This window comes from Montipora capricornis, chromosome 11, assembly GCF_036669925.1.
Source record: "Montipora capricornis isolate CH-2021 chromosome 11, ASM3666992v2, whole genome shotgun sequence".
NCBI lineage: Eukaryota > Metazoa > Cnidaria > Anthozoa > Scleractinia > Acroporidae > Montipora > Montipora capricornis.
This window is the reverse complement of record NC_090893.1, coordinates 12,113,178-12,128,177: the sequence shown is the minus strand read 5'-3', so window position 1 is coordinate 12,128,177 and position 15,000 is coordinate 12,113,178. Positions and strand designations below refer to the sequence as shown.

General features: G+C 38.9%; 1 protein-coding gene across 1 annotated transcript in view; it reads left to right on the top strand.

Annotated features, from left to right (window-relative positions):
• The window catches only part of LOC138024976 (cysteine-rich protein 2-binding protein-like), a 35,356-nt gene that overhangs the window by 16,925 nt on the left and 3,431 nt on the right, over positions 1-15,000 (top strand). The window contains exons 5-13 of the mRNA XM_068872181.1: positions 2,465-2,593; positions 3,087-3,241; positions 4,481-4,626; positions 5,955-6,042; positions 6,920-7,006; positions 8,018-8,168; positions 9,907-10,027; positions 10,813-10,923; positions 11,258-11,365. Of these exons, the coding sequence (XP_068728282.1) occupies positions 2,465-2,593; positions 3,087-3,241; positions 4,481-4,626; positions 5,955-6,042; positions 6,920-7,006; positions 8,018-8,168; positions 9,907-10,027; positions 10,813-10,923; positions 11,258-11,365 (1,096 nt within the window). The remainder of the gene's footprint in view (positions 1-2,464; positions 2,594-3,086; positions 3,242-4,480; positions 4,627-5,954; positions 6,043-6,919; positions 7,007-8,017; positions 8,169-9,906; positions 10,028-10,812; positions 10,924-11,257; positions 11,366-15,000) is intronic.

The window sequence follows — 15,000 nt, the reverse complement described above, 5'->3', positions numbered from 1 at the left end:
CAGGCTCTCTCTGCGGCGGGAGAGAAAGAGAGCCTGCACGCATCCCTCTGAATTTTGAATTAGCCAATCAGCGCACACCAGAAGTAAACATTGATATAAACAGTAAGCCACGCGATGTGTATTTCAAATTTGCTGGAAGCAGAAAGTCCCAAAAATTGTAAAGGAAGGAAGCCATCACCAGAAAATCCTAACAACTACTGCAGATGCTGTAAAGCGTAGCTGAATATTCTGTACTGGTAATTCGTCCAAGTCCATCTCCACGGAAGATGTGGTTCGCTCGTCAGGGAAATATTTAGCACAGAAACGTAAAACAATTGTAATAGGACTAAAAGAGAAATGCCTTTTCCCTGTCCACATCTCCACTGTGTGAGACTCGTCGACCACAACTGCCGCCACATTTTGGTAAAGCGAAGCGGAGTTATCTTTTTTGATTTATTTTAATGGAATACAAGCATTACAACTACTACATTACACTTTACCGTATTTACCCGTGTATAATACGCGCCCGTGTATAATACACACCCCAATTTTGGACTGCATTTTGAAAAAAAATAGTTCAAGCAAAAAGCAAAACTAGTGTGAAAAAAATCTATTTCCTGGATAAGAAAATTTGCTCCGCTACATACAACAGTAAAGTAAATAAGCCTATGTAAAGTGTTTAAAAACTGAAACCTTTAACTTGTAGTCACAATCGAACAGCACTTCTCTCGCACAAGAGTCTTTATCGACAAGTTCATCTTGTCGTCCGTCCACAAGATCATCTCGTGTGTTATCAAGGTTTTTTTACTACTCCATATTTGACAAAATACGACTCAATCATCTCTTCAGGCAGAACTGAGGTCAATCCGCCAAGAATTACTGCTAAATTGGTGTTTTCTCTGCTGCTTTCATGCTTTCAGTCACACGAGCTTCGAAAGCATAAACAAGCAGGCTTCTTCGTCTCCCCAGTCCCAACACGTGGAGCACGCCAAACTCTTCATTCCTCTGGCAAAACCAATGCGTCTTTGTTTTTATGCTAATGAGGGACGCGTGTCTAAAACAATGGATTCCATGTATAATACGCATCTCAATTTTTGGAGATGTTTTAGCGGGAAAAAAGTGCGTATTATACACGGGTAAATACGGTAATTCTACTAGATAGATACAAAAGATATTCTAATACCTATACACCACTTTATTTCAAAGCCCTATTGAGTATTTGTGATTACAGATATGTATTTCACTAATTCAATAATTTGAGAATTGGAATATTTTGTTTTTAAGTATATTCGAGTATTGCAGAGTTACCAGGAGATCAAGCAATAATTTGTGAAAGCTGCCTTTTCCGCTTAACTAAATACTTGCTAAAATCGTGTAAAGTTCCTTTATCGTTAAATCAGCAACTGAGGCAGCTGAATAGGCCCAAGCTTCTGTCCAAATGTGATCAGCAATAGTTTTTTTGTAGAGGACAGGAAACTACCACGGTGACATGATGTCGCCCTTGTTGTATTTTGACCACTACTAAAAAAAGTTGGAAAATTAAACTTTTCTTGAATCCTGTGGATAACAGAGACAGAGCTTCCTTTCTTTCCAGCAGAGAAGGCATGGCATTGCGTTAAGTTACGGTAATATTGCAACATTCTACGATTTTCTCATACACATTTCTGATCACCTTTAATCTCTGCAAAGCAAAATGGCGGCTTTCTTGTTGTCAGAGCTTGTCAATGGTGACGTCACCAAGTAATTTAATTTCAACCAATCAATATTTTGCGTCCAAAATTTGGACACGACATTAAAAATTTTCTCATTCTACCCCCAACCCAAGTCCCTCGGGGAGCCTGCTCACAGGCTAGTTAGATATTTATTAAGAAACCTTCCGAGGTGTGCAACGTCCAACTCGAGGGCAATTTGTTATCAACATCTTTAAGAACACAGTAGGTAGAGTTAGCGTTAGCTTGCATTTTTGTCTGAATTTCCCAAAAGCAATCACCAGGTCAGGATTATCCCACTTCACCTGTGGTGAGGTGAAAAATGTGAGTGCTGCAATAGCAATACTCACCATTATGTCATCTATTGTCGTTTAATAATTAATGTGCCAACCAGAGATCTATTGGCTGTTGAAACGAAGGTTCTTTTGTTCTGTGGTTGGCAAAATTTAAATATCAAAAAAATTGTTTATAAACAGTGAATATCGCTATCTTGTCTTTTTTGAAGGAGTACCTTAATTAAAAGTTAACTGTCTTTGCTAATATATACATGTACATCATGCACATAATTATGCAGTACTTAGCACATTGTGCTAATCGTGTTGTATCTCAATGGATTGTCGACAATAATTAATAATATGTTACCTTGCCATGTCTTGACAATATCAAAAGACTTAGTATCAACTTGAGTATTATAACATCAAGGAATGAATCAAAGCTTCTACAAATTGAGAAATGGACAAAAAAAGATGAAGACTTAGTGTATTTTTTGCCATTAGGATCCAAGCTGTTTACCTGTCACTATACAATCTATATGCTACAAGCAGGGGAAGAAAAGGTTACTTTAGATGGAGAGAAGATATCTGTCATTTCATTGATCGATATTGGATGGTGCTATTTCCTAAGAAGTGAGTTAAAGGGTTGCTGGGTTATTTCAGAATTAATGTGTTTTTTGGTTGCCATAGACCTGAGGTTTACTGTCTGTTTTCAACAAGAGCTAAGTTTACATTAACTTTTATCTGAGGATGACATGTCCAGGCATTCCTTGCATTTGTAAACTGACATCGGTGGTAGAGGACCTATGAAAAAAACTTTGTTAGATGTAAAGAACACAGAAGGCAGGTGATCAGTATTTGATGACCATTTGCATCATTTGCCCAACCAAGATAGTGGCTTAAATAATATTGTTTTGTTTTCCTCCCCCCATATTCTGGGTAATTATTCCTTCAAGACAAGGGGTTGTGTCTACTGGTTTTGTTGGTCTTTGTGACTGAGGAGATTGTTACCTCTCGTTTTTGCTGTCTTTACCACACCTACATGTACTCAAATGTTATTTATGTTATTGGATCATAGTTTTGATACTAATAACTTTTACTCATTTGAACATGTTCGTGTACATAGAAAAAAGACTACCACATGGCCCAGTACTGTTGCTGGTATATTGTCATCAGGATGCCCACGTTTTTTCAAGTCAGGGCAGAGGGAATTTAACAAGGAGACTGGATGGTGGTCCCTGCAAGAAAATGTTGCACCATTTATTAAATTTAGCGAAGCAGGTAGACTACATGAAGATAACTGCATAGTCTTGCTGACTTTCACTTCTTAAGCTTTCCAAATTAGATTCGAGTGCTCTTATTTTAAAAAGGACGTGGATTTACTATTATTGTTGATTGAAGTGAGGAAAATTGTCCATTCAGGACATAGATGAACGACTTACTGACTCCAACCGGTGTTACAGAGCTTGTAGTTTCCAATCCTGGCTTGGACTCTGATTTTTTAGTTGTCCTTTTGCCCATTGGCAAGAAAATAGTTTCCCACATCCTCATCAACAGCATGGATAGCAAAAAGGTCTTAATCGTGTTCCTTATGGATGTGTCCCAAGCGTTTGATCATATTTGGCATGATACTGAAATCCATGGTGTGTAAAGTATTAATTCCAAAACTCAATAAATAGTCTTAAAGTGCTTTCGTTTTGTCAGAACTGGCTGGCCAGACCTGACATATCAGTTTGCAAAGAAAAATGCAATAATTTGAAGTAACACTTGCCTGAAAATCCCTTGCATTCTTCTGAAAGAGTATATATCATCCTCGAAGTGTGTTCATTTAAAAGGGTTGTAGAGTTAGTCCTTCCAAATGCCTGGTCTTGCTGGTCAGTTCTGTCCAATGGAAGGCATGACTAAAAGCACTTTTAAATGAATTATTGACTTGTAGTTTAAGTGCTCTATAAATTTATTATTATTATTATTATTATTATTATTATTATTATTATTATTATTATTATTAAGCACCCTTACTTACCTTGCTAGCTAGAATAAGTGATAGTGTCTTTAGTCCTTATGTTGAAGTTTGTCATTCCACAAGGCTTCTTTCCTGGCCTAATGTTCTGTTTAACTATCCCTGTTAATGATTTTTTTCTGTCTGACTAAGCTTTTCTTTTCTTCCCACAAGCTGAATTAACCATATCTATCACTAGTGCCATATCTATCTTTAATTAACAAAGATCTTGTGAAAATATGTTTTGTCCAAAAAAAGTGAAAATTCCTATTAGATCAATAGAGATAAAACCAACGTTTTGGTTATTGAAATACTGCAACTCTTGCAGAGACTGCCATCATTCAAGATAACGGTTCTTGTCCTTTAATTAGATTATATTATTTTTATTCCTATTAGTTTTTTATTTTGAACTTTATGACAGTTATAGCTTTGATGCTGAAAAACCCGTGTACAAGTAGGGTGCTTTAATAAATACCCTTGTATGCACTGTATGTACACATTTGTTGTTATTTTTTCCGTAGGAATTAGTGGTCACAAACATAAGAGAAAAGGAGGACATAGTCCAACATTATTCAAAGCAAAGATAAATGTAAATATGAGCAAAGACCATCCCACATTGGAAGGACAGTCCATTATAACTGATAGTGGAGAAACAACCGTTTCAAAGGTATGACTGCCTACTGGCAATGAGGGTGGTAACAAATGCACAGGTAATTGAAGTTATTGCATAACCATATGCTAGGTTTGTAGACTTTGAGTTTCAATGGCGTGATCAATGGGGTGGTGTTGCTCAAAATTTTGACCCTTTTTTCTTTGTTGTTTATAATTAGGTAAAAAATTACTAGTTTATTCGTAAGAAGGTATTTATAACTCACACCTAAGTTTAGAGGAAATGCAGTTTAATTGAAGGGCTGCATGCAAAAACCTAGTAAGTGACAATTTCGGTCGATTTTCAGTTTTACTCAAAACTAGCCCAAATTTTGCAAGTTGACTGGAAATGAACTTAAGAACATTGCCCTGGTATTTTTTTTACCGATGTGTGCTTTATTTTTGAGAAATAACCTATGCAAAAACACGATCGGCTTCAAGTTTGAAAACAATGGAATCAGCGAAGCAACACTTACCGTTCATTGTTCGATATATACCTAACCGCAGAGAGTCACTACATCGGTAGCGCAATCGAATAAAGCAAAAGGTAAACGAATTCACAAGGCGATGGTTCGATGCGTTAAGGGAACTTTTTCTTCGTTCGCACAGAGCTGTTTTTTTGTTTTTAACTTTCCTTGTTTTTCGTGGTGATCTCATCGATCTTCGTGAACTTCAAGTTACATGAGATATGCGCGATGCGCGATGCTCCAGGCACTAGTGGTTTAAAGTTGAAAATGTTGAGGTGGCTCGTTTGCTCGGCAGTCGTCTTAAATCTTAACGTCCAAGTGGCTCACTTTTATAAGAACATTACCATGGTATTTCTTTAACCGATTTAATTAAGCTTTATTTTTGAGAAATAAGCTATGCAAAAACACTATCGGCGAAGCAACACTCAGTATTCATTGTTTAACCGAACAGTTTAAAGTACTGCTTGCATCGGTAGTTCAATCGAATGATGCGAGATGAATGCAGGCACAAGTCGGTGGTTCGAGACACCCAGGGAACTTTTTTTTTCCGTTCGCACAGAGCTGTTTCTTTGTTTTTTCTTTTCTTGTTTTTCACTGCAATCTGATCGATCTTCGTGAAATTCAAGTTACATGGGATATGCGCGATGCGCGAAGCGCGAAGCTCCAAGCACGAGTGGTTTGATACAAAATCTAAGGTGAATTTGTTGAGGAGGCCCGTTTGCCTGGCAGTCGTCTTAAATCTTATGTCCAAGTGGCTCACCTTTATAAGAGCATTACAGACTGATAGTAGTAACAACTCCAAATTATTTAATGCATCGTGAAGGGCTGGAAGTGCCACTAAACCTTAAACCCATTGTGTTCTGTTGGTAATTCATTTTAGTTCTCACCTGCTTTGGATAACATTGATGACCCAATAGCACAGTTACTTACTGAGGAAGATATGCATGAGCTGGCAGATTCTAGCTCAGGTGTGTTTAAAATCAATTGTACATAAAGTAAATTTGGGCTTTGTTTCCTGCAATAATCTCACATGAAAGGATTGGGTGTCAAATGACAGCCTTCACGCACCCGAACGCTGATTGGCTCAGCATAAGTGGCTTTCAAGTAGAGGGCAGTAGGTTATTCAGCAGGCCGTGAGCTGCACGCAAAATCTTCAAGCTCGATTTTCTAGGGGTTTATTTTGACGCCAAAATTACAAGCTTCCTGTCCCAACTGGTTTTAAGATAACACTTCCAAATTTTCATTTCTAATAGTTGATTGTACTACTCCAAATACCGTGTGAGGATTTTTTCTTTTGTCTTCGTAGACCGATTTTATGGCACTTTTTCTACCTTTGGTGCGTGAGATTTCCTTCAATTCTTAACATAATATCAAAAATTCCTCACATGGTAATGGAGTGCATTCATCTGTGACTAAGATGCAACAACGGGCAGTTATTTTTGCAATAAAGTGAAGAGGCAGGAGCTTCTGCAGCAGACTTGGTCATTCTGAGTTTGAGACCTCAAAACTAAAAGGCAATATTAAATACCAAAAAACTAAAACTGTATTCAAATAATTCAATCTAGTAGCCTTAATGTGATATTATAGTTTCACCCTATGCAAAAAAAAGCGATGCAAGAATTTCGTTTTTCTGCAGACGCCTCATTTTCCTTTACCAAGACTTTAATATTATTTCTTTTACTCCAAACTACAATCCTCCTTTTGGAGCTTGTGCAACCTAGATTAGTTTTTTGAATTGTGTGCAAAGTGATAAATTATTGTCATACTTTTCCTTCCTCCTGCCCTGTTGTACCCCTCCCTTGTCCCTTTGTAATCCTGGTTCAAGGGAAACCTCTTCTCTTTTAGTGTGCACTGCTTTCCCAAATTATATTTCAACAAGCTGTGATCATTTGGAAAATGCTTACTCTCTTATTGGTGACTGGGAGAGCAAAGGTTTGTATGGTTGTTTCTTTTTGTACACAGTATTGTATGTTCTTTTTTATCGGCCTTACGATGTGTTGAAAGGGTTTCTTTGAGACAGAACCTCCATGTATTGTGATGATTTTCCTACCCATGAGTACCGGTAACAATTTGAAATTCTCATAAATGGGAGCCTCTTTTACCTTTTCTGAATTTTTGAATAAGGGAATGAGCCTGTAGTTTCCAGCAATCAAGTTGTTTGAATGTGTAGAATGGTTTCTTGGCTGCCTGAACTGAAAGCACTTTTGTATTTGAATAACCTGATTATTATTATTATTATCATTATTTATTTATTTATTTTTAATTTTAAGAAAAACATGACACTCCTGAGTTTTACAACAGACATGTTTCGGCAGTTGCCTCTGCCATCTTCAGTGTGAAATGAACAATAAATTACAGTGAAATATAAATACTAGTGAAATGACTAATGATAATGACAATAATTATTGTTCATTTCACACTCAAGATGGCAGAGGCAACTGCCGAAACATGTCTGTTGTAAAACTCAGGAGTGTCCTTTATATATTTTTGGGTTCTTTTGTACTGTAATATGTCGTGTAAGTATTTTTCTGTTATCAAAAAAGTAGTGTTAGATTTAAGTATTGTATGGTAAGTAATGTTTAAAATGTTTATAGAAATTTATTCAATTCAAAAAAATAATCTGAAAGTCATTGGGCCTTAATTTATTTAGTTTTTTCCTTTATATTAAAATAAATTGTATGAATGGTTTATCAAGAATGAAGTTGAAATTAACCATCTTCTAAATGACATAATACGTCATGGACAGGACAATGTGCAGCACAATTGGGTTTGAGTGCCATTCAAGCCTATTTTTTTCAGGGTTCCTTACATTTGCTTCTGTTATTTCATTAACAATGATGATCACTATAATCAAGACTAATAACTTGAGTTTTTGCTCTATCTCTGCAAGCTATAGTTATTCAAAGGATTTTTTTTCTTTCCCTTCTTACACTGTATTTTTAGAATCTGAACCCATTACAGACAATGATGAAACCGATTCTTTGGCATCCACTATTACATCTGATACATCAAGTAAGAACCTCCTATCTGACACTCCCCAGGGCAAGCTCAAGTATAGACCTGTTAAAACTGCTTCATATCTCCCACAAACAAGGTACTACAGTTTATGTCATGGTGATAAAATAGCTCACGTTTTTTATGTCATGCTTCCTACAACCTGTTCATGAAATGAAATCTCTATTCATTGTTCCATTACCATCAAAAGGATGGTAAGGTATAGAAACGGGGAAAGAAAGCAGACCTGAGGAAAAAGGGTCGCTTAATATAATGATCTTAAAGAGGTTGATATACAGGAAGTCACCAATCAGAACTATACTTTTGTTCATTTCATTTTAAATTTGTGAAGAGTGTTTGCTATAATAATTTTAGTAAGAAAATTGTCATGGTACTCTATAGACAGAATGCATAAATGGCAGCCAAAATGTATTCTTTGTTTATGCGCTAATTAGACTGACTAGCCTCGCTCTCAAGAAACATTTCTTTTGTATTTTGTCCATGGAAACGAGGCTAGTAAGTCTAATTAGCACATAAGCAAAAGAATATTTTTTTGGCTGCCATTTATGCATTCGGTCTATTCTTGGTTTTTGTTCAAGTGATCAGTGACCATGAAAACAAAAGGCATTATTTGCATAATAAGAGTGTTAATTTCCCAGAAGATTCATTTGAGACCCCGATGTCACCACAAATTATTTATCTTTTTTAGGGTCTTTAGTGTAGTGGCGTGGAAAATGGAATGTAGTTATTGTTGTCAGTGATTTTTAGGTGTAGTGTGGCCCTTCAGGCAGGGGTGGTGTGTGTAACAGTTTGCAAGAAACGTTAAAACTTGGGTTTTACATTTGACATCGTTGGCGGATTTATATTGGGGTTCTACATTTGGCGGCAAGGATCTCTAGTTCATGGGAGTTTTCTTTCAGTTTTGACAACAGTTTCTTTGACATGCCTGTCGGTGGTGGCAAAACGAGTAGATTGACGTTTCGAGCGGTGAAACAAGTGATGGTAGCGCTCCGATTATGTTAGATATTGGTTCTTTAGATAAATAACTGATGAGAAAGTTCTGCCTTTGTAACGACATCTGCAAATAGGTAGACTTTCATGTCTTCTCGGGTAAGGACTATAAGCCGGAAGTCTCGTCTCATAAACCTTGGGTGTAAATTCTGTGGCACGTTAAAGAACCCACACACGATTCGAGAAGAGTAAGGCATGGAGTTCCTGGTGTTGTGGTCTGTTCTATGGATGGAGGGGTTAGGTGTCAATTGGGACGAAAGTTCAGTTCCTCTCCCCTGCCACTCCATGAATTGTGGTGGATAAATTAAATTAAATTAAATTATGATTTATGATATCGGAAGCTGGCGCCTCACAAAAAAAGTGGAACGACTTAACATCCTTGTTTTAGCTGCCTCTTATCCGCCTTCTTTGTTTCCCCGGATGTCTATCCTCTCTCTTGCCGGTTTTGATCCCCGTTGAAGTCCTGAATTTTTCAGGCTTCTCTACGCAATTGTTAAAATTGCGTTCATAACTGCGAGGATCATAGCTTCATTTGATTTCATTCTGCAGTTCAATATATGATTCATTTCATATATCATTTCATCATTATTTGTTATCCAACCCTTAAGATGGTACATCACATCTCTGTCGCACAGGTAGAGCTCTAACGTTTTTCTATCAAGGCAAGTGGGTTGGTTGTTTGGTAAGGTTTAATGATGTAGGTTTTCATTTTGGGTGTTTCCTTTTCCTTTTTATTTTCTCTGGAATTAGTCAACATTGGGTTGAGTGATTGCTGTGTGACACTTGTATCTGGTGTAAGTTCCTTACCAATTTTTGCATTCTATTAGCCTGGTCACAGTTTCAGAAGATAAAGAAAAAGAGCTGTTGCTCAGATTGAATTCCTGTCCAAGAGCAGTGCACCATAACCCAAAAGCAAGGAGATTTCGAAGGAAACTAATTTTAAGACAGGTAGATAACTGTACATTCTGTTTCCCAATGTAGATCATATTACAATACACAAGAGAGTACTTTCTTACAAGCTAACCATAAACAAGTGTTCATTTAAATGAAAAAGATAAAGGAAAATAAACATACCAGTACAAGGAAAAAAGACGGCTTGATATAGAAATGCCATGACGTGAGATGTCAATAGCACTATATGACGACATCACTATTGGGTTTTGGGATAATCTAAAATTAAAGTTTTGTTCTGAGATTGTGAGGATTCTTCTCTACGAAAAACTACAAAATATGAATAAAGCATTTTGTCATGTGCAGTTCTTAACAAAAGATGCAAATCTTTCCATCTTTACTTCAGTAACCCTTTAGAACACTTTATTTATAAGCCTAAATAGCGATTGAAGTGTTTTGCTCATGTTTGCTAAATTTATGTTGGTACTGTAGGAAAGATATTCAGTCTTTTGATGCTGCTACGTTGGAATACTTTGTTGCAAATAATTAGCTTAAATTCCCACATTACAGCATAATTAAAGGAATCGGTATTATCTTACTTTATCAAGGACTTGCTGTTTATTCTTTTGGTTCTATTCAATGGTGACCAACTAACAGTAGGCAAGACCCATGGCTAGTGGAATTAATATTCACAATGGACCACTTGCAAGATGTTCTGTTGTGGAACCTTTAGAATGACCCTTTCCCACATTTGTGGTTTAGTGCTACACCACGTCTCTCCCTCAGTCTTTTCACTAAATCACTGTGTTAATTATGACTTTCATTATTTTTTTCATACGCAGATAAAAAGAAACAAGGCACTCAGTGTATTTGATCTGGACAAAATTGTCGTTAAGACTATCACCACAACCTTGAGATATCACTTGACCCCTGAAGAAGCAGTTCGTATTGAAGTAAGAAATTACATTACTAGGAGTCTGGACGTTTACATTATTTCTAAATTATCATGCAGTTGTTAATCAAATTGCCTGGGCAAGTAGATAAGAACAACTGACCATTTGGCTCAGTTGGTTGAGAATCAGACTACCATGCAGGAGGTAGCAGGTTATATTTTTCAAGTCTTCTTGGATAAGGACTATAAACCATAGGCCCTGCCTCACAATTATTGCTTGTAACAAAATGAGATGTTAAACCATGCATGATTGGATTACAAATGTTTCCTCCCCTTACTTGTAAAATCTGCTAAATAATGCTTGTTGATGGAAAATTCTTATATTTTTTTGGTAGAACCCTGACATTTTTTCAGAGATTGTAGATGAGAGTCAGGGACAACATCACAAGCAGAAAACTACCACGGCAATGAAAACAACAGGAAATGTACTTGATAGATATTTGGTAAGAACTTTTAAATCAAATGAATTGCTGATAGTCAGTGCCCCAGGGATAGTGGACTCAAATGATCATAGCATATTTCATAGCCTTGTGGACTCTACATGCCATTTGAATCAATGGTGTGGTTTTTCCTGGGCACAACTTTGTCTTTCTTGAACCTTCCACTGTAATCTTTTGTAGTTAATAATTACGTGTCGAAAAACAAAGAAAACACACGCAAGTGGAACCAATTTAACAGCGCAACCAGAAAGTTTCAGCTTCACGCGAGGCTCTCAGTATACGGGCATGTCCAAATATGGCAATGTTCAAGAGGCCCAACATACACCATTGACAACATTACTGTAAATATGATTACCCTCACTAAAGTGCAAAACGGTCGAAAGTTGAACTTCAATGTTGGCTTGTTAATGAGGTGCAATAAATCAACAGCAGGCAATAAAGTCTCTACGCAACTCGCTTTTGAAGCTCCTTACCATTGCCATTCTAAAGTCATTTTATTCAGAAAAGGTTTTGCTGGACAGGAATCAATGATTGATGAAGTACTCTCCGTTATCTTGGATTTAAAATCTAATTTAGGGTTTTTTACTGAGACATGGTTACAAGACACAGTTAGCGACTCTCACCTCTACATACCAGGATACTCCTTCATTTACCGCAACCGCACCACGGACCATCACGGTGGTGTCGGCCTCTATATTTGAGAACTCGATCAAATTCAAGCGCCTGGACAACCTGCTTGATCCGGACATCGAGGCCTTGTGGGCGTGGCTACGACCTAGCCGAATCCCGCGCGGGGTCCCTTGTCTCATTACGGGCGTTATGTACCATCCATACTTTAACAACAGCAACAGAGACGCAGCACTTGTCAACTATTTGTCTGCGTCCCTCGCGTCCATGGAAGGGAGAGTACCTCGGTTGCGATTTCTTGTTATGGGGGGATTTCAATCGCCTAAACTTTCGCCGCCTGACTACCTAATTCCAGCTGAAACAACTGGTAGACAAGTCTACAAAGGGGTGGGGGGGGGGGGGGGACCAAAGTTTGGACTTAGTGATAACAAAGTGATCTGGCTTCTTTACGCAATTGCAAAATTACGCTCATAACTGCGAGGATCATAGCTTCACTTGATTTCATATCCGCAGTTCATATATGATCCATTTCATATATCATTTCATCGTTGATTCATTTCTCACGGGAACATTAGAACCCACAAATGACCAGCTCCCAAAGTCAGTGGCCCCAAAGCGAGGCCAGTGGGAAAGGGTTTCAGTAGGAAAACTGTATCAAGGCGGGACACACGGGCAAGTAGAAAGTTGGAGCTCGGACGCTATTTCTCGTCTATCGACTGGTCCCTGTTCAACTGCGCAGATTCCTGCTTGGCCAAGTTGAGTCTGTTTGTAGACACAATTCACATCGGTATGGATCACATCATGCCGGTCGACCACTACAAGATTCACGTCAACGATGCGCCATGGATCACTGCAGAGTTAAAAAACCTTATCATGCTCTGCCAGCAAGCATTTAACAATGGAGACAAGGAGAGCTATTGTCTCTACCGTAACGCCGTCAACCGAGGGCGCAAATCGCTCCGCAGCAAGTACTTCGCCGCAAAAGCCCTCACAGTGGTGGAATGCTGTCAAATGGATTGCCGGAATGGTTTCCTGTTCCAGTTCGGACAGCCTTCTCTCCAGTTTACACCTGGAAGGCGAACTCAGTGAAATTGAAATCGCCAACAAAATTAACTCGGCCTTCCTTGCTCCCATGGAAATCTTCCAGCCATTAGAGTCAGTTGCAGCTTGTAAGGATGACCCCTATGTAGCCTGTCGTCCTGGCCGCCCTGAAACAACTAAATCCACGTAAAGCAGCCGTAAACCCTAACCCTAAAGCTGGGCCCAACTGTGTCCCCAATTGGCTCCTGCGAGAGTACGCGGAGGTTCTTGCCGAACCCGTAACAACAATTCTCAACTCTGGCTATAAAGAGCAAAGACTGCCCTCGCCCTGGAAGCTATCTGACGTCGTCCCGCTCTCCAAGCAGAAGCCTGTCGAAGACCTTAGTAAACATCTGCGCCCCATCTCCCTTACTCCCGCCATCTCGAAACTCGCGGAAGATTTTGTTGTAGCGACCCATGTCGGCCCCGCTGTACTCAAGAACATTAACCATGACCAATTCGGCGGTATCCCCAAATCCTCCTTCCTGTTCGCCCTCATCTCGTTGTTTCACCACTGGTCGCAAGCTACAGACGGTACAGGTGCAGTTGTTAGGGTCGTGTTATTTGATTATCGCAAGGCCTTTGACCATATCGATCATAAGATACTTGTCGCTAAGATCAATGGCCTGGACATGCCGTACAGCATCAAAGCCTGGGTGACTGACTTTTTGACAAACCGACACCAACGCGTCAAGTTGTCCGCAGACTGCTTCTCTGAGTGGGGCCTAGTCCCCGTCGGAGTTCCACATGGCACCAAGCTCGGCCCTTGGCTTTTTTTGGTCATGATCAATGATCTCAAGGTTGGCGCTCTCATGTGGAAGTACGTGGACGACACGACAATCTCCCAAACCATACCAACATGCTGTTCCTGCCGTGGAGGACTGGTCTAGGCCGGACTCAGCGGATGCAGCTAAATGTCGACAAGTGCAAGGAGATTGTTATCAACTTTAAGAAGAACTCTCATAATTTCCCCCTCTCGTGGTAGACGGAAACGAGCTTCCTGTCACCGACTGCGGGAAGTTAATAGGTGTTACGATATCCAGTGCATTGTAGATTGCATGAAGAAAGCAAATAAGCGCCTGTATTTCATTGTTCTCCTGAAAAGGGCTCGAGTTCCCCTTAATGACATTGTGAATTTCTATTGTACAACAATCAGACCTGTGCTAGAATACTGCTCTCCGGTCTTTCATTACGCACTCCCGGCTTATCTTAATGAGGATATAGAAAGAATTCAGAACACAGTGCTTTCCATAATTTCACTCTAACCCTAACCCTGACATGTCATATCGGGTATACCTTGACAGCCTAGGCCTGCCAACGCTATATGATAGGCGCAATGAACTCTGCAGACAATTGTTTGATTCTATCGCTATCAATCCCGGGCATAAGGTATACAATCTGGTGCCACCACGAAACCAATCCAGCTATAATTTAAGGCGTCAAAAGACATAAAATTTGCCATATCTCAGGGCTGCGCATAAATGTTCCTGAAGTTTTTAAGTAGTCGACTTTACTGTAAGATATTTGTATACATTTTAGCATTACTATACGAGGTATTTATATCCATATATTGTAATTAGCTTTATATTTTAACCTACGTTATTTGTGAAATACGCAATTCAGTTTTACGACTGCAAAGTACTTACACAATAAACGATCTATCTATCCATCCAGCCATCCAAATCCTCTTCTTCGTCTGAATTGCTAAAATCGGGAAGCGAAGGTGGTTGGAATTAGAGCAATCGTTTTTAAGAATGAGGGAGGAGCAGAACAAACGATACAGTTGAGAATTGTTCATTGCTCTTGGGCAGGTGGCAACGGAAAATCGCTGAAATCTCTAAGGGACACGCTCAAAAGTGGGGTTAGGTTTAACCTATCTCGTTGTGTCAGGAAAGTTGCCATGACTGTTGTTATTTTTTAACTGTGGGCCT